General features: G+C 37.5%; 1 protein-coding gene across 1 annotated transcript in view; it reads right to left on the bottom strand.

Annotated features, from left to right (window-relative positions):
* The window catches only part of LOC119560829 (ras guanine nucleotide exchange factor V), a 56163-nt gene extending 42761 nt beyond the window's left edge, over positions 1 to 13402 (bottom strand). Inside the window, exon 1 of the mRNA XM_037874475.1 lies at positions 12057 to 13402. Coding sequence (XP_037730403.1) covers positions 12057 to 13099 — 1043 coding nt within the window. The 5' untranslated portion in view covers positions 13100 to 13402. The remainder of the gene's footprint in view (positions 1 to 12056) is intronic.
* Positions 13403 to 25674: the final 12272 nt, after the last annotated feature.

Here is a 25674-nt window from a genome sequence, read left to right as displayed (position 1 = left end):
AAATTAGCAGAGTTGCAATTTTTCTCCAACAGGAAATTATCGTTATTGCCGCGCCGATTGCCAAGATCGCCAGTGAAAGAGAGAGTATCGAGAGGATATATTATGCGGCATTTTCTTCTCGCATTACATCAAATGAAAGTAAAACAAGTGTCTTTGAAATGAAAAGTTTGCATGGACAAAGGTTACATTAAAATAAATAATATTTTCAAATGTTTATAAATTTTGCATTATTTAATTTCAAAGAAAACAATCTATAACCTTTTATAATAATAATAATAGTTCTTAATAAATTATGAATACAAATTTGAAAGACTATTCGAATATCATCTGATTAAAAAAACCAATATCTCTACAATATGTTACTATTTTTACATGGTTACTTTATGTATTTAATAATTATGTCATTTATAGATATACATTTAATTTTTCGGAATTAAATCGAAATTGCAAGCATAAATTTAATTAAAACTCTTAAAACTCACACAGTACAAAGCAACAAATTAAAGCCGCTGTTAAATGAAATTGGACTGTTAAATTAAGTCGGGAGATCATTTCAGTTGACTTAATTTCGGTTTCATTTTCAGCGCTCTCCTTGTTAATTGAACGTGGTCAACACTCCGACACAAAATCAGTCTCGGCATTTCCATTTGAACAGAAATTTCCCTTCACCTCGGGGCGCTCCAGTGAACATGGAAAAATCGGACGGAAAAACGGACTGGGCGACGATGCGGAAATCAAGAGTGTGTTCGGCCCAAAGAAAACGAGAAGGAAAAGAGCCGGGGAAAAGGTCTTTCATTGTTGTCATTCGATTATCGATGGCCGTCGAAGGCATTTTCATTTCACGTAGTTTTCCCCCATTTGCACTTTTCTATTTTTCAGCTACCTATTTGCGCTTTCGTTTTCAATTAGGCGGCTGGCAAGTGATCAAAAACCTGATTCAAAATTTATGTTTAGGCCCAGTCGCAGGCCCCACTCCCTCCCACTTTTAATTTGGCTCTGCCTTCTGGGCAGTTTCCGTCGTTTTATGTCGAAAGGAAGCCAACGAATAGCGCCCCAAGCCAAGTAAAAGTTTCTGTTTACGCATTCAGGTCGTTTACTTCCTTGTTTACATAATCATGTTGACTCTGGGCCCAATTAGAAGCAGGGAGTATCCAAAGAAGAACTAAAACTGCAAATTAGCTTAAATTTTGCGTGACTTAATTAGGAGCCCAGGCCCAATTACATCATCACCCGGCCATCATTAGCAGCAAGTCTGGATTCGTGGATAGGAAAGTGAACTTTTATGCTACTTTTTCTTCTATCCGATCATCTTGTTCAGGGTCTGGAACGGAGCTCGGGATTGAGTGTGGTCAGTGCCTGCCTAACCATTATGATGGCTATCGAGTTATATAACCCCATAACGAGCTGAGGCAAACATGAAAGACGGATCATAACTTTGTAAGAACTTTTCCGGGTTTCGCTGTGTGTTCACAAGATCTTTTTGGTTTTATATATTATCCTAATATTCGGAATTTTAAATTGCACCTTCTTTTCAAGTTATCAAATTACAAATAGTTATTGTTGCATAAGTATTTAGTTAATCAAAATAGTTGTTAAAAATCCAATTAACTTGTACTGGCATCAACAAAATATTTCTCGCATTCCTTTCCCTTATTTCGGGTTTCTTTAGTTATTTATTTTTGTAAATTCCATTCACATGTTCAACATAACTTCACAATTATTTACAATTAATTTAATTTGATAACTAAGCAAAGCGAAAACCCTCTCTAAGCAAACAAATATTTACACTCTGTGACATATTAAATACAACGAAAGGAAAAATATTTGTATTTAATTGCATTAGCGGCAATTAAGTCAGCCGGCGAAAAAGTATAAATAAATCTTGTTGGGCAACTTGGTGGTTTCTTTGCGTTTTTTGGGCCATTTTTAAATGCATTTGGAATTATGATAGAAAAACTCCGAATGGAAACCCCAGTAAACAAGTCCAACCAGTTGGGCTCTAGGTATTTGTAATCATAATAAGACTGCAACTCCGACTTGGACCCGATCTCTCTCACCATCGCCGTCCCTGTCTGCCCAAAGGGGTGGGAGGCTGTGGGGATTTTGGCCGGGGGAAGTCATCTTGTGTGGCTCGACAATAACGAGACATCAAGTTGAAGTTCGCACGGCACTTGAAAATGCAAGCTGAACGAAAAAAACTGTATATTGTATGGATAATAATAGAAAAAAGTGCCTAAAATGGCCAAAGGTGATTTTAAAATACACTTTCATAATCTTGACAATTGTTTAAGTGCCTGGTTTCTTAAAAAATTTGCAAATGAAAAGTATTCTAGCAATCAATAAATTATATTGGGGTCTTCTTTTAAAAAGTTTTTAGGTAAATCATTTTTAAGCAATAACTGATAAGAAATGTTTTATGTTTGTCAACATTATTAATGTTAATAAATATTTGAAGGAAAATTTCAATAACATTACTAACTTATATTCTAGGCGCTAGGTAGTAAAGTATTAAGTTTAACACTGTGTGCTAAGCTTTAGGAGGCTTATGCTTAAGATCTAGGAATAAGACAATAACAAAATACATTTTATTTCATAGTAGGCTAGCAACGAATTAGCAATTTATTTGAATATTGTTATATTAATTTGTAACATAAATTTTAAGAACAAGGAAAAGGTAAAAACATATTAGTGGTGTAATACTACTACTTTTATTATTACTACTACTACTTCTACTATCACTACTACTTCTACTACTATTACTACTATTACTACTACTACTACTACTATTACTTCTATTAGTACTACTAGTAAAAATAATTAAAAATTGTATTTAATAAAAAAAAAAAAGTTTTAAAATGCCGCAAGGTTTGTTTTTCAGTATACAAAAAATCGAAAAAAATTTCGAGGAACAACTTCCGTTTGCCAGCTGAACCACTCCCCAAGTAAGTGTATAATTATTTATATACATATCTAGGCAGAGTACATGGTGGAAAACAGTCAGCGGCAACAACAACGGGCCGGCAAACAACAGCTGCCTGACAGAAAGTACTTTCTTTCTTAATAAGATGCGCAGTTCGCATATTTGCAGTCACAACCAGGAGAGGCAGGGGTTTCAAGGGGGGTGGCACAAGTCCCGGGGAACTGAAAAGCCAGTGATGCGTCTACCTTTGGCTGCCTGGCGGCTTCTCCTTCGCCAAGTTAATTTGTTGACTGCCTGCAACTTGCTCTAATGCATGCAGACAGACTTCCCTGGGATCCCCTTCCCCAGACCTTTCCACCGACCTCTTCCGAGGCCCCAAGACCATTTCCCCAGCAGCTGAGGCAACGACAACATTTGCTGGCAAATAGTTTTTGCGCTTATCTCCCAGAGGAACAACAACAGCAGCAGCATCTCGGCATCAGCAACTGCTGCAGTGACACAAAAGTGAGTTTTGGGAACTGGCAAAGTGGCACAAAGGTTGACGGGCAAAGTCGAGGCAAGGCAGGTGTTGAAAATATGCCGTCTCCGTTGTCAGTGCACTTCTGTGAGGGTGTATGCAACATCACTGGGAGCAACATCTCCAGCAGCAGCGGCAACAACAGCTTCCAAGACAAATGAGGCAAATGGGTTACTTGGCTGGAATTGCCTTATCGCTGACGGCGACTCTATATAAGGTTTTGGTGGAATCTAAACATTGATGGAGAGTACTTGATAGGGAGGAACTCTTTGGGAAATAAGGAGTCTAATTTAAATTTTAACTAACAAATTTGAGCCATTTATAATTTTGTATTAACTAAGATATTTTTTTAAATTTATATTTATATAGAAATCTTTATTTCCCTTCTCTTAGTTTTATAAAAACACAATTAAAATACGGACTAATAAAGGGGCGTTTGGGAACTCATTGGGAATGTACAAATCCAAGAAATTTTTAATTATTATATTTAATTGCATTTTTTTATGGATACAGCTAACATAGAACTCTTAATTTACCAACTTTAAAATTTTTAATCAATCTAAAGTCCACTTAAATTTTCTATCAATCATCAAAAAACAATTTACTTAAAACGCATGACCAATTTAAGTTGCCGAATCAATTAGGCAACAGACCACCAAGTCAAAACGAAATGAAAACAGAACGCTAACTGCTGTCTGCGCATTACACCCACTCGAAAGCAAACAGACTCATTTGGCCTGTCACTTGGCTCATTTGCATGCCAACAAAAAACAACTTCTTGCTACTTACTGGCCAAAAGACCCGAGAATGTATCCATCAAAAGCGTAGTAAACAAAGGTCGAGCCAAAGAAATGGAATTAGAATTGCTTAAATTAATTTTAGGCAAACAACTTTATGAAGAACTTCTTGAGAAGCGCAAGCGTGTGAAAAAAACAAAAGAGAACAAAAACAAATTGGAGTTATGGGTGCCGGTAAACAATTAAGCCGATCTACACACTCATCTGAAAGGGAGTCAAGGAACTTGCTTCTACTTTCAAATCCCAGATTCTGTTTTGGTATTTCCGCTTACATAAATTAGTTGTAAGATGAAATTTCCCATCTTTCATTCTTTTCACCCATTCCCATTGCGTAATCCGCACCAACCGTGAAATAGTGTCCAGAACTTGGAGATTGTTTCCTCTCTAATTTATCATTTTTAACTTTTATTTCTCTTCTGTTCGCTTTTGTCTGCTTTTTTTTATTATTTTTGTCACGCACTCAAAATCAATAAAAAATAAAGGTACATTTGTATAGCAATTTAATTTAATTTGTTGCTCGTTCGTTCTTTTACGATTATTTTTCTTTTCTCTTATTTCACCCGCTTTGCTTTTTCTTTGTTCTTCAGCTGAGATAATTTACTTTGTAGAATGAAGTGGCCCGTTGCCTGTAATTATTTTTACTGAAATTGCTAGGCTCTTAAATAGTTGCGATTGCCATAAAAAGAACCCTAGATCGGTTTCGATCTAATCTCAAAGTTTTATGGGCTGTTTAGCTAAGTGGACGAAACCTACGTTGATGTAATCAGTTTTAAGATACCTTCGCCAGCCAATTCCGGTTCTAGTGACCGCTACCTCAATTGAATTCGTATATCTTCTTGAGTAGTTTGAATATATACAAGTATTTCTGACCTTTGAGCCCTTTTTTAATTGCCTGCTCTTACTTTATACTGCCCACATAAAATGTTAAATAAAAAACTAAAAATTTGTATTCTGCGAAACTTAAGTTTGTTTGTGGCTCGCAAGTCTCTAATTAACATATTTCGTGAGTTTTAGTAATTAAATGCCGAGCTTAAAATATATGTATAAGAATTTCGCTAAGCCAACGAGAAAACATAAATCACGCAGATATTTAGGGAAACGAAAGTTTGTGTTAATTTCTTTAAAATGTTCCCAATATAAAGCTTTAAGCTTTGAAACATGTATGAATTTAAATTAATAAAATGTTTAAGAAAACGTGTCTTCAAATAACCAATTTCATTCTGGATACTTAAACCGAAATTTTAATAGCTAATTTTATATATTTTATTATTTGTTGCTCAACAGCAGCTTGCATAATTTTATTGTTTCCTAAGTTTCGTACAGAAGGCTTGGTTCTTCTTCACCGAAAGCGAAAATGTTGGGTGCGCAAGAATCGCTGACCATAATTTTCTAAATATAATTTTATAGCCAAATGTTTTTCGTTGATCAAGTCTTTGTCATGCTAATTATGAAATTCAAAAATGCAAATTTTCTATCGAGATTCTCTGCTTAAATCGCCGAAAGCCAGAAACCGGAATCGATGGTCATTATTTATGAGACGTTTATTGATTTCACATACGTGAAGTTTTCGGGGCGTGTGCTCCACGAGCTGCTCGGCAATTTGTAAGGCCTCGTTTCTGGTTTCCATTCGGAGCGTTCCGGGGGATCTCTGGATCAATTGCCAATTACTGAGCAAACAAAATATTTCTCTAATTTGCTGACACGAAGCTGCGGAGCGGAGCTCGCATGTCACGGCCACGGGGAGTTCCAATCAAAACCCTGGACCAAATAACTCTCCGCCGGGCTGCAACTTGCAGCTCCCAGTGGTCCGATGCCTCTGCTCCGATAACTCCAGTCAGGCGATGTTTGGACTTGGAATCGGGCTGGGCTGGGTTTGGGTTCTGGTGCGGCTAGGCCTGGGATTCGGCGATGGCTTGGCAGCAAAATATTTTTCTAATTAATAATAATAACAATTGATGCCCGACTCGGCGGCTAACGGAACTGGCCGACTGGAATGTGGAGCAAAAGGTGTTAAAATTGTATTTATTTGCCAAGTTCTCTAGTTTTCGCCTGGATCTCGACGCTGCGGCTTTTCTTCGGGCCCAACATCTAAGCGGTTCATCAAAATCGTTCGCCTCGCTTAAATTGCATTTTGCTTTTCAAATTAAAAGTGAGGTTTCTGCGGTTTTCTTGGGCTGTACTTTGCTGTGACTTTGTATACCTCGATATCCTCTTTCTCTTGAATTCATTTACTTGAACTTGTAACAAATTATGAGATTTGATCTTTTTTAAAATGGATCAAACGAAATTTATTTTAACTTTATATTAAAGAAAATGATTATACAGTTTTGTTATTTAAGGTTAAGCTTAAAGTATATTATTTTAATCATTAACAAAATGTAATGATGTTTTTAAAAACGAAATTTTTTTAATAATTCTTAAAACGTAATATGGAATTAAAATGATTGATTTGAGAAGTTTAACGAACCCTTTACAATGACTAGCAAAAAAAATTATGACGTTATTAAAAGCAAATGCTTAAAAATTATTTATAAAACATAATATTAAATGATTAGTATTGATCAGAAAAATGTTAATATTGCTCATTAATTTACTTAATTTAAATTTAATTGGTGTGTATAATACGGCGGCAATGAAAATTAGTAATAAAAAATTATGGGCTTTCGAAAAATAAAATGATTCACGAACTAACTAGATTACGCTTCCGAATTCCCATGGATCCGCTTCAACCCCCGAGTCACAGTTGGCCAATCCGATAGCCAGGGGCCTCTAAAAATTGCAACTAAAATTATTTAGTTTTGCATAGCTCAGGGGACAGTAGTAAAATTCATTTGTCCATATGCCAGGTATAATTACCATGACTCGCACTCGAACAAAAGGCGCTGCCATAAAGCACTCGAGTTTTATTGCATTTTACAATTTGGCTCGCCAGCAACCCCGCTGAACGTCTGAACCGAACCCGACTCTCGCCGACTCTTCACATGTGGGTTCACATGGTTGGCCCGTGACCCAAAGCGGTCGCAGGTGTCGACAACTGACGCCGTCGGTGGTGACTCACCGGGTCGTATTGTTTTCATTTTCGCATAATTACAAAAGTGGCAAATGCTAAATGGCAAAAATGTAACAGAAGTTGAGCGGGAAACCCTATAGAGGCCTGGGAAGTTTTTTGCGCTGCATTTCCGGCTGCTTTAGTTTCAGTTTTTGTTTCAGTTATTCATTTTCAGCAGTGTCTGATGTCATTGACAGCGACCAGCGGCGGGGGGAGAAGCGGGCACTCGAGTTAAGTTTCCCCAGAATTGTGATCTCCATTTAATGGTTCTTTTGTCTTCATCACTCGTCCAAAAATGGTGCTAAAACAGACGTCAAAGCTTCGAAATTGAAAGTGTTTCAGAGCCGTCAAGTGTGGGTGCCAACAAAAAAATGGGTATTTAAAAAAAGCAATTACCCAAAACAATTTGACATTGAAAGCGCTTGAAAAGTCTTTAAGATTTGAGTGAAGAAAATGAATCACTCTGAATTATGCTATTGCATAAATGACAAGTTCGTTGCTTAAGTCATTCGTGTTTGCATGTCAACGTTTGGCCTAAAGTCAACACAACAACTTAGCAGACGGCTTTACAATCCCCGTTGGAGCATTATGTAAAAACAAAAACAAATTGCTTGCCTCGTTTGCCTGCCCCTCGAGACTCTTCCTACTATACTTGATCTATTTTTAGGATCGAGCTCACTGAGATCTCCGATCCGCGGCACAAATATTGACAGACGAATATCGTGTTTGTATTTACTTTGCCGAAAAATCACCGAGCGAAAAGAAGAAGCAGCCAGCTCACAAGTCAAATACGGAAGATCGCCTTTGGTTCTACATAAGCTTTTATTTCTTTTAATTAGGCACCATATTTGCCGATGATTTCGGCTCTGGTGATGAGCTCAATGATGAGCAATCAATGTGAATGCCGAGCAACGAGTTTATCATCTAGCAGCGAGGCAAAGTGATTGGCAAACAGCAATCAGAAGGAAACTTTAGCCCTCACCACCGGCACGGCAAATAGTCAGCAATTATGGTTGGATCCCTCTCGATGGGCTGATGAGGAGCAATTAGCGGCATTTGTTTATCGAATCAAGTTGCAAGTGGCAAACATCGGTGGTTAAGTGACAAATTTATGGGATTCTTAATGGCGTCATTGAAGATTGGCACACAAAACGCAGCCTTGGTAAGGGCTGTTATATCACAGGTTCTGGCCTTAAATCTGATGGGCTTTCATTAGTTGGAATTTAGAAACAAGGTTTGATGGGAAAATTGGAAGCAAATAAAAAAGTCATTCGTACATTGAAATATTATGTAGTATTCTGATTTAAGTAATTTTTCTTTTCAGATAAATCTAATTTGAAAACAGTGCATAATAATGATTAATTAAAAATATGTGTATATAACAAATTACATTTTTTTAGTAATATTTTTTGTACAATTATTTGCATAACAATAACAAAACAAAATAATGTACATATCATCCCTTCTTCTCATCAAAAACTTTTGAAATTTCCTTGTTTTCCAAGGCGATTTCCCATAAAAATTGCAACTCCTCCACGCAGGCAAAAGTCATTTGTTTGGCCAGCTAGTAATTTTCAAATTAAATGCGACTATATTTTGGCAAATTCCCATAATATGCATAAAGCGGAAGTTTGGCACTATCGGGCAGACATCAAACAACGCTACTCCATGTTCATCAGCCAAAAAAAAACTTTCGCACGCCAAAAGCAACGAAAAACATCTCTCCAGCAACACCCCACCCCAGAGATAAAACACAAAAAAAGCATCATATACATAAAAAACACTTTCAGACGCTCGCATCTCGGACACCTACACAGCATCCAAGAAAGAGAAAAAAAACTAATGTCCCATGAAAAGCAAAAGTGGGCAAAGGTATGACACATTGTAAAAAAAGACCCAGAGGTGAGCAAAAAAATTTACCCAAAACTATGTAAATAAATTTGCCCAAGCGAAATAAAAAACTTTTACTTTTATTGTTGGGTTGTGTTAAAGTCGCTGTCGAAGCTAAAATATTTGCGCATCATGCAATTTGATTTGCAACAGGGATGTGAGTTGTGTTTTCGAGTGCGATATCAATCGAACCTCAAGAGCCGCCGACGACAGCAGTCGTAACAGAGAAAATTCCAAAAGCATTACAATTGCAGTAACAAACTGCCATCACATCAAAAAAAAACAGCTCCCAGTGCGTTGAACTAATCAAGTTCGTTGCCTAAGTCTTTTGATTGATTGTACACATTTCCGTTGAATGCCCCTTGGGAGTCTTATCAACATTTATGCTGCAGTCCGCTGCCACTTTTTCTTTAGCTTTTGATTCACTTTGCATGTCTGCTCCTGCTGATTGAAATGTTTGCCATTTTTTACGGCACTGCTGAACCAGCCCCCTGCCCCCACCACCCACTGGGGCAGATAGTTGAGGCACTGGAGTGGGCGGTGTTTAGTCAAAGTAAAAGGCTTTTAATAAACATATTTGCGTGTGCTTATGCAATAAAAACCCCTAATGAAACTGAGACTGATATTTCTACATCAAAAGTCATTTAGGCATTACACGAAATTTGAAAGTAAAATTCGAAATATTTCCCATTTGCATAATATATGTAATACAAGTATATTAATCGAATTATTTTAAGGTTTAGAAAATAATTATTATTTATAGCTTAGGAGCTTATTTAAATAGATGGGAGAACAGTTTTCTATTTTGTAAAAGGCTTAATAATCTTAAGCATGTTTTCCTTATTTGGTATGTTTTTATTAATCAACGTTTTGAGTTTTTTTTACAAATAGCCAGTCCAATTTGTTTAAACTTTTAAAGAGTCATAAGCGCAAAAAGAAGCACTTCCTTAATTTGCTCATGCTGGATTTCGCTTTCTGAATAATTAATTAAAGTCTAGCAGCATAACCAAATATGAAGTGGTTAAATCGAAACTTATTAAGGCTAATGGAATTAAAAAAATCAATAAATTTGACTAATTAACATGAACATAATGCTAGGCTATGCTAATGCATTTTAAGTTAATCAAATAATTACAAATATATTTTTAAATCTAACAGTCCGAAATTAATAATCAATATTTTAGTTTTATTTTGGAACTAATTTTACCATAATATGAGCAAAGACATCTGACAAAATATTAATAATAATAAATAATAATATATTTTTTTAATAAGGATTGCCACATTTGATTTGATTTTTTAAATGAGCTAATAAATTCGTTCACTTTTACTAAACTTTTGCTTTCCCGGTGTTTGGTAAAATGAAACTTTTTTTTCTGCCCATTTCTAACCAATGACACGCCCCTTCACCCCGACGTTTCTACATCTGTGCAAAGTCATAAGAGTTAAACGATTGCCAGAGCTATTAAATATTTCAGACACATTTTGCAGGCAAAAATTGTAACAGTCTCCAAATGAACAAAATAAACCCAAACCCAAAACCGAACCCAACCCAAATTTAGGCAAAAACTTAAAATGTCTTTTGGAAATGTTGAGCGCGAAATTGGCAAACTTTATGTGCCTGAATTTCGGTGTGCAATTTGCGTTTAATTTGGGGTCACACACATTTCGGGCGAACCCCGGGCAATGTTAAGTTATGTAAAGGCGAATTTAACAATCTGCTAAGGGACGGTGCCGAGGGTAATCAATGTGAAGCAGTTTCCGAAGGCATTTTAATTGCCGCAGCTCGACTTGCAACACTGCAACCTGCCCCGCGGCCAAGTTAAATGACACATGTGCCTGCCCCGGCCCTCTTTCTCCTTCCTCCCAACATTTTCTCTCTGTGTCTCCGTATCTTTCTCTCTTTCTCTGTATCTTGGCCAGCTCGTTGTTGTTGCTGCTGCCGATGCTGTTAAAAAGACTTTCACTCTGGCCGAGCGCTTAAGATGAAATGGCTATTGACTTCGTTTTTGGTCAAAAATCAAGCCGAACCATTAACTAATTAGCTTACATTTTGAGCGATTTATTGAGCTCTAGATTTAAGCGTAGCTCGTCTAACTAAACATAATACCCAAATGGTCGTCTTTAAATTGGAGAACATGAACTTAGCCAAAAGTCATTTTTCTAAAAGGAGGGCACAAAAATGTTTCCTTTTCTAACTATCGGTTTTGACGAAAGTAATCCTCTCAAATCCAATTCACCAAAAATCATGTTTTAACCTTAATACTCAAAACTATACTTTTAAGGCAACCTTTTTGATTATTAAAAAATATTTAATAGCAATAGAACTATGATATTGAAATAATAGTCGATCCATTTATATCGTATTAAGAATAATGCATTCTAATAAATTTTGCTTTACTTGCATTCGTTTTTATAGAAATCCTCGTACGATGCCTTTAAACATAATAATATTTTAAGTTTTAATTGGTTAGTTAAGTCCAAGAATGCAAGTTTCAAAACAAGATATCAGAAATTTAAAATTTTCCCAAGAATGGTTAGGATTGTAGAAGTGTTAAATTATTGAGAAGAACTTTTAAAATGACATTCAAACCCCACTCCCGCATCCATCATCTAATATAATATCAACTAAAACAAGATGATACCCATGGAAATTAATATTATTTTTTTATTATTAACATTTTTTTACTTATAAAACAAGCCACAATTTATCAGAATGAAAATTACTGTTATGATGAAACAAAAAATGGTTCACTACCTAAAATAGGGCTAAATACTGCTGTGTATGCTTAGATATTAATAAAATCTATCTAAACCCCTTTAAGACTTAGTTTCTAATTTTTCCCAGATTTTTTGTATAAAATCTAAAATTTAGTCACTCACCTTCTGGCCTGCCTGGGAATGGACTGCGTCCAGCACACGGGCGCCTTGTGGAGCTGATGCATGTTCCGCGACGACTTGTAGGTGAGGTCGCCGCACTCCGTCTGCCACACCTGGAGATTCCCCTCCGCCGGATAGAAGGTGTACAGGCTGTGGGTGGCCGAGGCGATCACCGGCGAGGAGCCGCCGCCCTCGACCACATCAACCACGCCGGCGGCCACCAGCGGAGACAAGGTGGCACTGGAAATCGGCTGGACGAGAAGGGCCTGTCCGGCAGCCGGTGCTCCGGCTGCACTGCCTCCGCCCGTGGTCTTGTAGTTCAGCATGCGGGTGGTGGTCGCCCCGGCACTGCTGCTGCTTATGTTACCATTTCCGTCGTGCTTCAGGATCAGGCTGCTGGGATCGTAGCCGTGGCGATTGTGCCGCGATATGGCGTCCACCGAGTGCGAGCGAATGCCGTTGCGAGGGGGATTCATGTGGAGTCGACGTCCGCGTCGATAGTTGGCTGTTCCGGTTCCGGTGCCCAGATTATTTCCCGGCGCCGACGATCCCTGCTGCAGCGAGGCAGTTAGCCGATGGTTGTGCACACTGGAGGCGGCACTGGGCACCAGGGGCTGTCTTTGTTTTTGGTACTGGAGGCGTGGCTGCTGCAGGGTGGGAGCCTGGTGCCTCAGTTTTGATCCTGCCTGATCCTTGGCGAAGAACTCCCGCCTCTGAAGCTGGGGGGCGGCCAAAGTAAGGGCGCCCCTGATGTTTCCAGAGTTCACCATTGGACCACCGGATGCACTTGCTCCGGCCGACGTCTTGGTGGCGCCCCCAGTGGCCGCCGAACTAAGCTGGGCCAACTTGCTGGCATTGTTGTTGTTGCTTGGTGCATTATTATTGTTGTTGTTGTTGTTGCTAGTACTGGTGGTGCTAGTGGTTCCACTTGTCTGATGCTCCGAATCGGTGGAAACCCGATCCGGATCACTTTCGAAACCTTCGTCCAGGGATCGAGTTGGACTCAGAATGGGCTTCGAGTGCTGCTGCTCCAGTTTCGTAGACATGGCTGCTGGCCACTAAGGGGTATTATTTGTTTTTGTTGTTATATTATTTTTTTTAGCTTTAGCCTGGGTATTGGGTATCGTTACACTTGCTGCACATATGCACCTTATTTCTCTTTTTCTCTTCTGCCTGCCATGCACACTCGTTTTTCACATCTAATTTCGCTTGGCTTTCAGCTGGCTCACTTCGCGAAAAGTCGCGCCAAAGTTGCAGTTAGCAGTGTGTTTTGGTTTTGGTTTTGATTTGGATTTTGGTTCGAATGAAAAAATCGCAGGTCCGTCACACACGTCTGTCTCGCACGAACGTTTTTTTTCAACTGTGGATTGCGGGTCGGAGACTATATGGACTTGACTCGCTTTTCTCGCAGCTCTGTTAAGGCCAGGCCATGTTAAGCAGGTAACTGCTATGTTAACAGCGTGAGAGCGAGGAAAGCTCCGATCGACACTTGTTGCGCTGCACCTGCTGTTACATTCAGAGAGGGCCAGAGAGAGCGCTCAGCTGTTCGCCAAAAGTTATTCGCGAAATTTCCACGGGAGAAATTTCTTCAGTGAGAGAGTGTAAAGGTGAAACGAAACAGGAACAGATAAGCGAAGAAAAACCTTGACATCTGCTTAATGTTGTTGTTCCTGTTTGTTGTCTGGTGACATTTTATCAACTGTGAAATGTAAACAACACACATTTGAGTTTTTTAACTTTCATTAACAAAGTTCAACTGGTAGGTAATAACGTTAATTTACAAATGTTGATTGAATTGATAATATTCATTTTACTTAACTCAAACCTGACCTCGACATTTCTCTGGCGTCTTATATAAAGTGGTCAAAATAAACAAATATTTGAATTTTTTTCAAATAAATCTTTGCACCAGATCACCTACAGAACCGGAAAAGTTAAGTACCAAAACTAAGGATGCCACTAACTTAAGGGATGGGTAATATTTTTTGATTTATAACTTTTAAATCTAATAAATTATCCAAATGAATACGAAATGACAATAATGCTTCTTAGGAAACCTTCAAAATTTGAATAAACCTCTCAGCTGTATTAGCATGCACCATACCCACTTTTATAACAGCGACTGTAACTGGCTTTTTGACTCTCAGGCTGGGCTCTCCCAAATTCTCTCCCTCTCTCCCACACTCGTGGGATTTTCATCAATGAAAATACCAACTCCAAAGCCACAGCAACAACAATAACCGGCACAAAACCCGCTACCATAAGCAGAAAGAGCGAGAATGATAACAAAACAACGGTTTGAAAAGCTCGCAAAAGAGCGAGGAGCTTTTGACACCTGCTGCACAACTGCAACAAAAGGTGAGAGAGCGAGAGGTGGCGGGGCGGGAGAGTGGGGACAGACCAACAGCTAATTTTGGGAGCCGCTTGTAACTTTGTTGTATTTGGCGCTCCAACTTCTCTAAATTTTGGACACTCTCTTTTTTTTTGCAATTTGATAGCTGCCATACGAATAATTGAAAAATTGAATCTTAATTGGCTAAATTATTATCATTATGTTATTATTATATTATGTCAAAATTAAAATTTTTATAAAAAATAGACGGCTTTGTTTTTTCCTTAAATTCTAAAATATAAAAAAATTTAAATTTTTTACGATTATTTCAAATAACTACTTGACATAGTTTCATCAAAATATTACGTTTCCTATATGACCAACATCCCAGACGTAAACAAATTTGTTATGCAAAAATCAATCCATTACAAAAACATTTACGACGTATTTGATTTTATACCGGCAGTTACCTTAAAGAGCTTATTAAAGAACTCCAAAAAGAAAATGAACACATCCCGGAACATGAGATGTCCGGTCCTCAAATACCTATTAATATCTAAAACAAGCATAAATGTTAATCGGACACGCATCCTGTCAGATAAATTCATTTGCAAATAATCAACACCCTTTTAAGTTAAATTTTTATACCTATGCTAAAATATAACTTTTAAAAGCTCACTTTGAAGCATCTTTATGGGTTTTCGGAAGAAACTAATTTAATTAGCCGTAAAAATCAAGTGTCTCATAAATTAGACGTACTTAAAGTCCCAGGGAGCATCAGAATCTTCCGCAATGCCAGCCAATTTATAGACACCAGATTTAGCAACTTCGTGATCTTGCTCTTGCTTTTCTTTGAAAATTTCGATAATGCTCCACGATCGTTATTTTTGCTGTTGTTCTTGGCGTCATTCCATTGATTTTCGCTTTTCACTTTATGCTCTCATTTAGAAAATTATTCACTCTCGACAAAGATATGATCCCAGCTTTATGATAGTTTCGCTAGATGTTGGTGTTGCATGTTGCTGCTGTGCTGTTGCCGGTGTTGCCGTTGGTGTTGCTGGTGCGGCTTTTGTTGCTGCTGTTATAGTTATAACTGCAATTTAATTATATGAATTTTATAGTTTGAACACCATAAAAATGTCGGTCTTAATTGCGTTTTGGCAGTAACTCCGATTCCTCCGCAGACGCCCGCTTTTGTGCCTTGTTATCGGTTTACGTGACGGTATTTTGATTTTTATTATTAGAGATCCCCGACTGCCACTCGGAGGTGACCCAAAGTTTTGGGCCGCTCCGGTTGTTGGTCCACCATTACCGTTATGGTTAGGCAACGAGCCCCGATTCCCAAACACTCCATAATGTTCAGCTTACGTTCATATAGTACGGTGGGTGAGAGCGGGCGGTTTTGGCGGTGGTGTTTGCGGTTGGCTTGTGTCGGGTTCATTTGGGTTCAAGACTCAAGCGCAGCCATAAACACGCCGTAAAGTCAACAACTCCTCGGTCTTGGGGGCAATCAATCAATCAAAGTGCAGTTAGAGTTGTTCTCGGGCATAGCACAACAACCAAAGTAATAACCATAACAATTTAAAATAGTTTTATTATCACACGGGAGTTAGCTCATTTTAAATTTGGCCAAGAAGTTGTTGACTTTTCATGCTCGTTTAAGTATACATTATTTTTAGTTGCGCATCTAAAAAACTACACCTATGCGAATTGCAAATATATATTTAAAATGAGAATATATTTTAATATATGGAATATAGGTATATAAGAATTAATTTCCACTGTCTAGGGAGTTAATTTGTTTTTTATATAATTCATGTTTAGACTAATTGAAATAAGTTGAAATTATTAAGTACTCTGCATTTAATACCAGCTAAATTGACATATTTACAATTTTTATTTATTAACTAAACCAAAATCGATTTTACAAAATATTATACAAAATTGTTAAATAATTAAACAGAGTTACAAAAAATACTATTGTAATTCTTTCACTAACTATACGACTTGTCGTCTCATGAACACGAGCGCTTCTACAACTTTGTAGCGAAAATTAATTTTTAGGGAGCCTCTTACTTTTATAACTTGTGGCCCCAGATAATTTTTAACTCCTCAAATTCAATTTTCCACTAAGCCAGACCGAAGCCCACCCATTATTGCCCCCATATCGATCAAGTGCCCCATTCGATTGACTCCTCTATCATCTGCTCACATTTGTACGACCGTACTGTAGGCCATCCATCCATATAGACCATCCACCATCCACCATCCACCCATACATCAATTGGCGGCAATAAACAACCGTAAAATGTTTACAACCAGCCCGAGAAAAACCCACAAAACGCTGTCTCCCCATTCCAGACAATTTCATCTGATGGGCGGCAACGAACGCGAGGCAAGAAGAGTTTCCCGGTGGGGGCTTAGGGAAGTGGGGGGCAGTGAGGGGGTGGTGGGCTCAGCACCAGTTTAATTACAACCTTACCAGTTATGACAGACGTCGGATCCCCGGTCTTCGATCCTCACAGAGGCAACAACAACAGCAACACATGTCACATAATTTCCACAATTAAAACATAAATTGAAGCCGTGCCGCAGTCAGCTGTTGCTGCTGTTGTTGTTGCCGTTTGTTGTTTAGGGGGCGGGGCAGGGGGCTGCACAGGTGCAACAGGCCCAGTAGCCACACGCATGCGTAAAACGGTTGTTGTTGTTGCTGCTGTTGCTCCTGCAACGACAACGGCAGCAACATGCATGAAATTTTTACTGGAATCCACGAAGAAATGGTGAATAGTGTAAGATTTCGACTGAAAGATACCCAAGTTCTACAATATTACGATATTAAATTGCTTGCAATATGTTTTCGTTGCATGGGGCGAATCTATCCCTAATAATATAATCATGATATTGGTTGGTAATTCTTTTTTCATACTCAAACTTTTATTATGTTTATAGGTTATTGTCCATTTTACTTAATATTTTGCCAAACTTTTTAATTTCAGCAAAACTGTTTTTGTAAATATTAGTACTATCTTGAATGAAAGAAAAAAATAACATCTTTTATACAAATATTTTTTGTATCCTAAGTTAGATAAGATAAGACATTATACGAGGTTAATCATCAACACTTTATATTATTACTTAAAAACGTATACTTTTAAAACGAGTATCTACGTATAACGCACTATACACAAAAAGAAAATAATTTATTTTCAAAATCAAGTTAGATCAAATAACAACTTTTTATTTTATACATAGCCATATGATATATACTATAATCATGATATGATATTATTATCATTAGGTCAAAAGATTGTACAAATTCATTTAACAGCAGTGGAGTTTGCTGCTGGTAACCCATATAGTGGGTAATATTCTTTACCTCTATCAAATATTTATAAATATCATATTTATGGTGAGCCTTTTTTTTCAGTGTATCTATAGCAAGCCACTGCACTGGAGATGTTGAGTCCGCCATGACCAGCCGGTTCAGCGACAACGATAACAGCTACACAACTGCAGAACAACTGGCGACGAGGATGAGGATGGGGATGAGGATTGAGATGGGGATGAGGAGATGGATGGGGCTGGGGCTGGCTACAACAAGGCGTGAATGCCGCAAGCAAAGCTTATTGAGGAGCACAAGCCACAAGTGGCAGCCACGGCAACGGGGGTAGCAACGAGTAGTAGACCCGGCTGAAACGCAACTCGGAGGCTGACTACATCATTACCGTTTTGGCCATGGGCCGCTTGCCATTGTAATTGATGTTGTATTAGAACATCATTTACGCAATTGCCACAGTTTGTAGTTGTTGCTACCAGTAGCTGATGTTGTTGCTTGCTTTTACAGCAGAGCTACTGCTCCCGTTGTTGTTGCGGACCTGGTTGCTGATTTTATTTACAACTGGTGGTGCGTAAAGGCTTAAAGTTTCCATCTGGCCATAGATTTCAGTTGCAAAATGTTCTGTTTGTCTATGCTGTGGCTCCTGAATAGCTCCAATGCGTTCTTTTTGGTACACATGTTGGTAGACCCTTCCTTTTATTTTCCATACTCTCTATTGATATATAATATATGTTTCCAAATACAACCATTATTTAATTAATTATTATAATCTGTATATATATTGTTTAAAGCGAATCCTTAAGTATAGCGACTAAAAGTCATGTCTATAATTAAATGTTTACCTAGATTCATATACTATGATTTTTTAAAATTTGTATATCAGCTATCTCTGCTGAAAACTTATTCAAAATTAAATAATTTAAGGTTTAATAGATACATGCATATTATCAGTAATTTATTTTTTTACGTAAGCTGCTATTATTATATTCAGGCAGAAAAAAACCACCTGAGCAACAGTACCGAAAACCCAGAGAATCAACCTGCCTGACAAGTTGAGATTGGCTTGGCATTGAGGCTAAAATCCTGGATTACCTTGCCATTGGCCATGAATAAGTGATGAGCGACCACGATGCGGTTGTCATAAGTGGATGGCCTTCATTAAAATATACTAAAACTAAGAATCCTTTAATACGAGCTCACTGGGACCCCCAAGGAAAATCCAATTAACTGCGTGCTCGAGTGAAAGTAAATTAAAACCCCAAATGACTTCCTATATAGCCATTTGACAAACCACCGCGGACGCCAAGAATTTCCCAATCAAAGTCTTGACTAATCCACATAGATGCCGTCCAACCTGTCTGCCCCCTGTCCAACTCCTTTTAGCCAACTCTCAAATGTGTTTTGCCCGAAAAAGGTCCAACTAACGCAATGCCGCCGCCCAAAAAACGCAAAAAAAACAACCGCCCGAAACCGAAAAGCAAACGCAGAATGCAGAATGGAGAACGCAGCGCCATCGGTCCATGATTGCCAAATCAAATAGCCCGAAAAAAAAACTAAATCCAAGCTAGACCCGCAGAAACAAAAAGAGAACCAAAAGGAAAACCTTGCGGCACGAAACGAGGCAACATTTTTTACGCTTAAATGGCAGATTGTTAAAATAACAGAGGCGGCAACGGCACGCAAAATTGAACAACGGCATCGTCATTGCTCCCAGTGAAAAGTGCGGGGAGGGTGAGGGGATTCGCCAGGAGGAGGAGGATGAGGAGGGTCCATCCTCCAGAGGAGCGGACGCAGAACCGACCATCCAACAGGTGCAAGCCAAGATTAACGCAAAATCAAAGCGGAAAAGTCTGACGCGCTACGAGGAAGCAAGGGGCAGCAGAAAAGGGGAAGAGCATTAGAACATTTTGGTTAACCCAAATGCCGATCAGGGGCTATAAAAATAATATACTTTTATATATACTTTAACTTAGTATTAGTAAGTAATAAAAAATTTTTTTGGCCATCTGTATTTACTACAAAGTTATCAAAATATATCTATATGTTACCTGTTAAAAGTTTAAATATTTTAGTTAACCAAAAAGCCGATCCGGGGCTATAATTTATTATAATTTAATATATAGTATAACTCTGTATGAGTAAATAATAATAAACCTAATAAACACAATTAAAATTTTGTTTGTTTGTATACATTTTCCTTTTATTAAAATAATATTAAAAGTAATAAACTATTTATTTTCTAAAAGAAAATTACAAATACTCTGTTTTACTTATTAAACTATCTACTAACTGAAAGCTATTCAAATAAAATATATTTAATAAAGTAGTTGCATTTATTATAATTTTGAAAGACCCCACACCCTTTGTAACAAAAAATAAATAAAAAACATAAAATGTTTAAGTATTGACCCATGAAAACTCAACAATAATACTTTTATAAAGGTAATTTGTTTCTATTAAATTTTATTATAATTTTTTTAGTGGCCCAAGGAATTAAGGAGCTCTGGACTGCAGCTCTAAAAGTATTTCGAATCCCAAAATAATCTAGATGGCCCAAGTTCCCGTTAATCCTAGCACACTTCAGATGGGAAAACTCCCCATGTGGAGCCCAAGGGTTAAAGGCGGACTTCGGGTCCCCCAAATGGCTAACCGAATGCAATTGCTGCCGACTCCCTGCCCCTCGTTGGTTCGCCGGTCGGTGGAAGCGCCATGCCAGAAAATCAGACGCGGGCCACATGCGGCAACTGGGAAGTTGCAGCCTGCAACCTGCAACCTGCAACTGCTGCGAGTCGCGCTTCGCTTTTGACTATATCATTAGAAGCATCATTAGAATCACTTGGCAGCGACTTGGCTGCGGGCAACGCCTCGAGTGGATTTTTGCTGCCGTATAATAATTGTTGAGCTCGCCTCATCGCGCGATGCCTGAATGTTGCAGGTTGAATGTGGCACGTTGAATGTTGCAGACTGCCGGTTGCCGGTTGCCGTTTGCAGATTTTTATTTTTCGGTTTGCTGCCTGTCGATTTTCAGTCGTTGTTTGCCTTTTAGCTTCTCTCCCTTCGCTGGGCATTACACTTTTGATTAGCGCTTTCCAAGAAAAGCTAGAAATTAGCCAGAGACCAAGAGTGAGATCCCCCACCTTCTATCTCTGAGATTTAAATTAACGATAGAATTTACCTTGGACTAATGATTGCCCTAACGTACAGAGTACATAAAGGGTATATAAAACCAAACATTTTTGAAACTCTTGTATTAATATAAGTAGGTACTAATAAATTATAATTGTAACTAAGTAAAATTAAAAAAAAATGAGCTTAAATTTTAAATCTAACAAATTGTAGACTGTTGGTTTCTACCTAAAAAACTTAAATTTAATTTAATTTTAGTTTACCACTTCTGAAACTTAAAAAATGAAGGAAGCTATGATAAAATAATATCTATATTTGAATGTGCCCACAATGAGGTGCTTCAAACAACTTACTATTACAAACAACTAATTGTATTTTATATTTATCTTATTTGAATCTTAGCAGCTTAATAATTTCTCAAGGGATGATAGTACCGGGTATCTTGAAGTCGGAAAACTCTCATATGGCGTGTTAACCATGTTTCTTTTTAGTTACTTCCATTGTTTAGCCCTGGCTTCCGGGGCCATTCGCAGTATCATTTTAACACGTTCGAAATGAGTCTAAGACTTGCATTTATTGCTTATTATGCTGCGCTTTTCTTTTCTAATCTACATCGGCGTCTGCTCTGCTTCAAACATCGCCGACTCTGTTTGAATTTCTGTTTTTCTCTTTTTTTTTGTTAAAATCAGCTATAATCTCCACTATGGGAACATACTGTTCTCAAAGCCACACCACACACATGCCACAAATTGCGGCACGTAGCTGCCATTTAGAATGATATAAGGCAATTGACAATTGCTATAAAAATGTTTAGATCTTACTCATTTTAGCTTAGGCGAAATTCACACAACAGATGTGGTTCATGGGATCAAACATAAATGATTCAATAGATTGTAGTCATTTTGTATTTTGTTGTCCCTAGGTCAAACTAGTCATAAAGTCGAAAAAAATTTATTAGGAACAACATAGCTTTCCATTAACTAATGGAAATTAAATTCAAACTGATAACAAATTTTAGTGCTGTTAGCTTGTGGATGTGACCTTAATTTTATGAAAATTTGTACTTTTCAATCCTTTTATACCTACTATTTTTACCTCAAATTTCAATATTACTACTTTTTTCAGATCATATAAACATGTTGACACGTTTGAGGAATCAATTTAACTTAGGGAAAATTCACTTAAACTTTAATTACAGCTTTCAATTTCATGTGATAAAAAATTGTTTTAAAAAGATCTGGTGGTTTTATGCTGTAAGCAGAGTCATCAGCATGCCTTGACACTAAACCCCATCAGTCTTGGGTCTTGAACTTCATTAAACGGCGGTGATGAGGTGACTCTGGGAACCGCATTTAAGACCGAGTGCAATGACTTCCCGCACAGCTGCAGTTTTTCCTGCGGCGGCTTCGCTTATCGAGCGCCCAACCGCCAACGCATTTGACAACATTTGTTTCCTCATTACTCGTATAGCCGGGGATTTCACCAGCCAGCCGAGTTGAATGTTAATTGCGCGATGCTGCGAGGAAGCATCTCTGCGGCATCTCTCGTCGTGCAAAAGAAAGTGAAATGGAATGGAAATGGAAATGGGAAGCGTGGAAAGTCGGCAAGAGGTGGAGGTGAAGATGTCTGCCCAACTACCGCAGGGTTCACAATCGGTCAGCTGGTGCTGTTTTTGAGTTTTCCCGCTTTTAAGCCTTTCAGCAGGAGGTGCCTGCTGCCTGGTGCTCGGTGCTTGGTGCTTGGTGCTCGGTGTCTTGGGGTCAACCGAATAATTTGAACGGTCAACGAGTGTGGAAGAGTTGCAAACGATCGTTATGTGACGGCAATGCTGATGACGCTGATGAGCAGGAAGAGGCGACAACTGTTTGAGGAAACCAGCGATGACAAATGGCCACGAATGCTTCCTCAAATCGAAAGTTGATGCCTTTCAAATATGCAACAGGAAAAATTTTTTAAATTATATTTATGTTCCATCCGCGCATCACATATATTTTTATAATCATCAAAATTTTTTTCAGTTATTATAAATAAATTTAGAAATTTTAAAATTATTTCCCGAAGATCTTCATATTTAAATAAATTATGTTAATACATTGAATTTTATGGCACTTAAAGAGAAATATGGCAATTTGTATAATTTTTGAATAACAAATTTTATTTTCGCATCTTTTTCCCCACACGTTCATTAAAATTTCAACCTCAAAATGGTAGGTGAAAAATCTGTCTAGTGAGCTGCTGCGAGTTTGTGTGTTTTTAAATTTAGTGCTAATGCGTACAAGAAAGAGGCGTACCAACCGAAAAATAATAAAGTGCTAATAATTTCTGTGCAAAATTATGTGGCCCCGACTCCACAAAAACGTTCCCCTGGGCACAGCTAAGTTCGACATCCGAAACGCTGAAAGCCAGGGCATAAACAAACCAGAAAAGAAATCTGATCTAGGTAGATAAAAACGGTTTAGTACTCTTTCAAAAGCTAAGGTAATTTATTATAATATATTCCGGTTAGTTAAGATTGAAATTTCTCACCTACTCCCTGTTTTATATCTAAAATTGCCTCAAATTTAACACGTTCTTCAATGACTTCCAATTACTTGTTAATTATTTAATATCATAATAAATAAAAATAAATATTTTAAAGGTTTGTTTACTAATAAAACTCCTACTAAATATTGTAGTATGCCTTAAAACTTATTTATTTTAAAATATAAAATAAAGAACTAATTTTGATACCCAAATCTCCACAAGCGTACCCGGGAAAAAGTGTGATGCCGAAATTAAAGCAATTTGCATTTATTTCTTTTCCTCCCACCAAACGCAAATTGCTTGCCATATTTACTCAAAGATTTGGTATATTTGTTGTTGCTTTTGTTTTACTTTTTTGTGGCCTGAAGCTTTTACCATTGTAAAGAGATTGGTTTGGGCATCTGACAGATACACGCGCGTAATTAAGTTGGGATACATAAACAATAAAAAAAAACTACTGCCAAATTGCCTCCCACCCTCCGTTCGCTCGTGTGACGAAGGTTGGCAAAAATAAATCAGCTAACAAGACCGAACAGCAATTAAACCGAAGCAAAATCATATTTTTTGCTTATGATTTTGTAAATATTTGTGGGCTGCTTGATTTGGCGGCGGGGATATGTCCATTTAGCTGCCTATGATAATTACGCATAAATATTTCATGTGATTTCTTTTCTCGGTATCTATTTTGTGTCAAGGATAAGCGGAACCTCAGTAATATAATGGTGTTTGTGGTGGATGCGCTTAGATTGATTGATTGATCTGCACGGGGCCAAAACAAAATAAGATAAGAAAGAAATATGATGTCTTAATGGGCGTTTAATTTGTCTTTTGATTTGTGTGCATCTTTGTGATCCGATGATGTGCCACCAACAGAGACTGGTCTTCAAATGCAAAAAGAACGAACAAATAAATGTAGTATTACCAAAAAAAACATACTTAATTAATCCAAGTTTAGGTTAATAGGAAGCTAATATGATCAGTGATCGTTGATCACAATAGAGTTCACATTTTTGTATGTCTTTAAGATGATAATAATAACACTTCTTGAAACACTTCGTGTTTGAATCAAAAAAAGAAAGCGATCTTTAAAAAAATACTAACTGAAAGAAATTAATATTATCTGAATAAAAGTAATTGAGTCCCATATAAACAATAAAAGAAGAATTCGTATTGATAATTTGACAATTTTGTACTGTAGTCGACTAAGCCTCTTAATAAAATAAAGATACCTTGCAATTTCTTGATTTTTGGTAAGGTTGAATTAGGAAAATATTTATTTAGGTGAATTGAACATATTTTAATAGTTTGTTAGCTTTTCCCCCATTTCAAAAATGTTATAGAACAGGCAAATAGAGCCCCCGTGCAGTTTGGGACGCATTGGAAACTGTGGCAAGCCAGGCATGGAAACAATTACCACGTGGAACCTTTCGCTTACCTCGGAATGGTGGCCCTTCCCTCCTCCGGTATTTGCTGGTGGAATTGCGGGGTAATTTGCAAACGCACCAAAGTCCAAGCCCAAGTCGCTGGTCAGCAATGACGACCTTAATTAGCGAGCAGAAGACAGCCGAAGAGGAATCAAAGCCAAGAACAACAGAGCAGGTAATAGGCAAAACGCACTTGGGAGTTTGGCAACAGAGGGGGGGCAGGTGTGCGGTGGGGTAAGTGAAGCGTTCATCGAGTAGAAGGGCGCACCGCGAATTCTAGGAAACCAATTAATGCGCCACTCGAAGTCACATTGGTTGGAGATCAACGGCAAATGTTAAAAAACTTAGGCAAGTCCAAGGAAATATGTATACAATTTTCATGAAAAACATGAATTTTAAACTGAAACTTATTTTGACTACGTTTTTATCCAACCAAAAATGTTAGACCCTTTGATTATATCTTTGTTCGTCTTTTAAAATTACATATTTACTTTACATGATCCAGGTGTATATGTTTGCTTTAATTTGGTTTTTTGTTTTTACTTACTTAAGCATGGTATGTACTCAAAATGTGCGAATATGTTGGGATGTTCTGTAGTATCTGTTAATTATAATTTAATTAATTGTAAATTGCTTGTTAATTTAAAATTAGGGCCATACATTGATTTAGGTAAAATTACTTACTTAGAATTTCAACTATTTATTTCGTTAGATAAATAATAATGACTTGCAAATAAAAATATGGGTATTTCGTTTTAATATTAAGGACTATTTATTTCCGGAAATGTTATACACTTTTAAAAATAAAACTTAATGCAAATAACATTGATTTAATTTTATAGAATTATATAGTTTTTAATTTACAATTTGTATATTTAC

This window comes from Drosophila subpulchrella, unplaced genomic scaffold, assembly GCF_014743375.2.
Source record: "Drosophila subpulchrella strain 33 F10 #4 breed RU33 unplaced genomic scaffold, RU_Dsub_v1.1 Primary Assembly Seq354, whole genome shotgun sequence".
Taxonomy (NCBI): Eukaryota; Metazoa; Arthropoda; class Insecta; order Diptera; family Drosophilidae; genus Drosophila; species Drosophila subpulchrella.
Note: the sequence above shows the minus strand (reverse complement) of the source record. Positions and strands in the feature narration are given on the sequence as shown.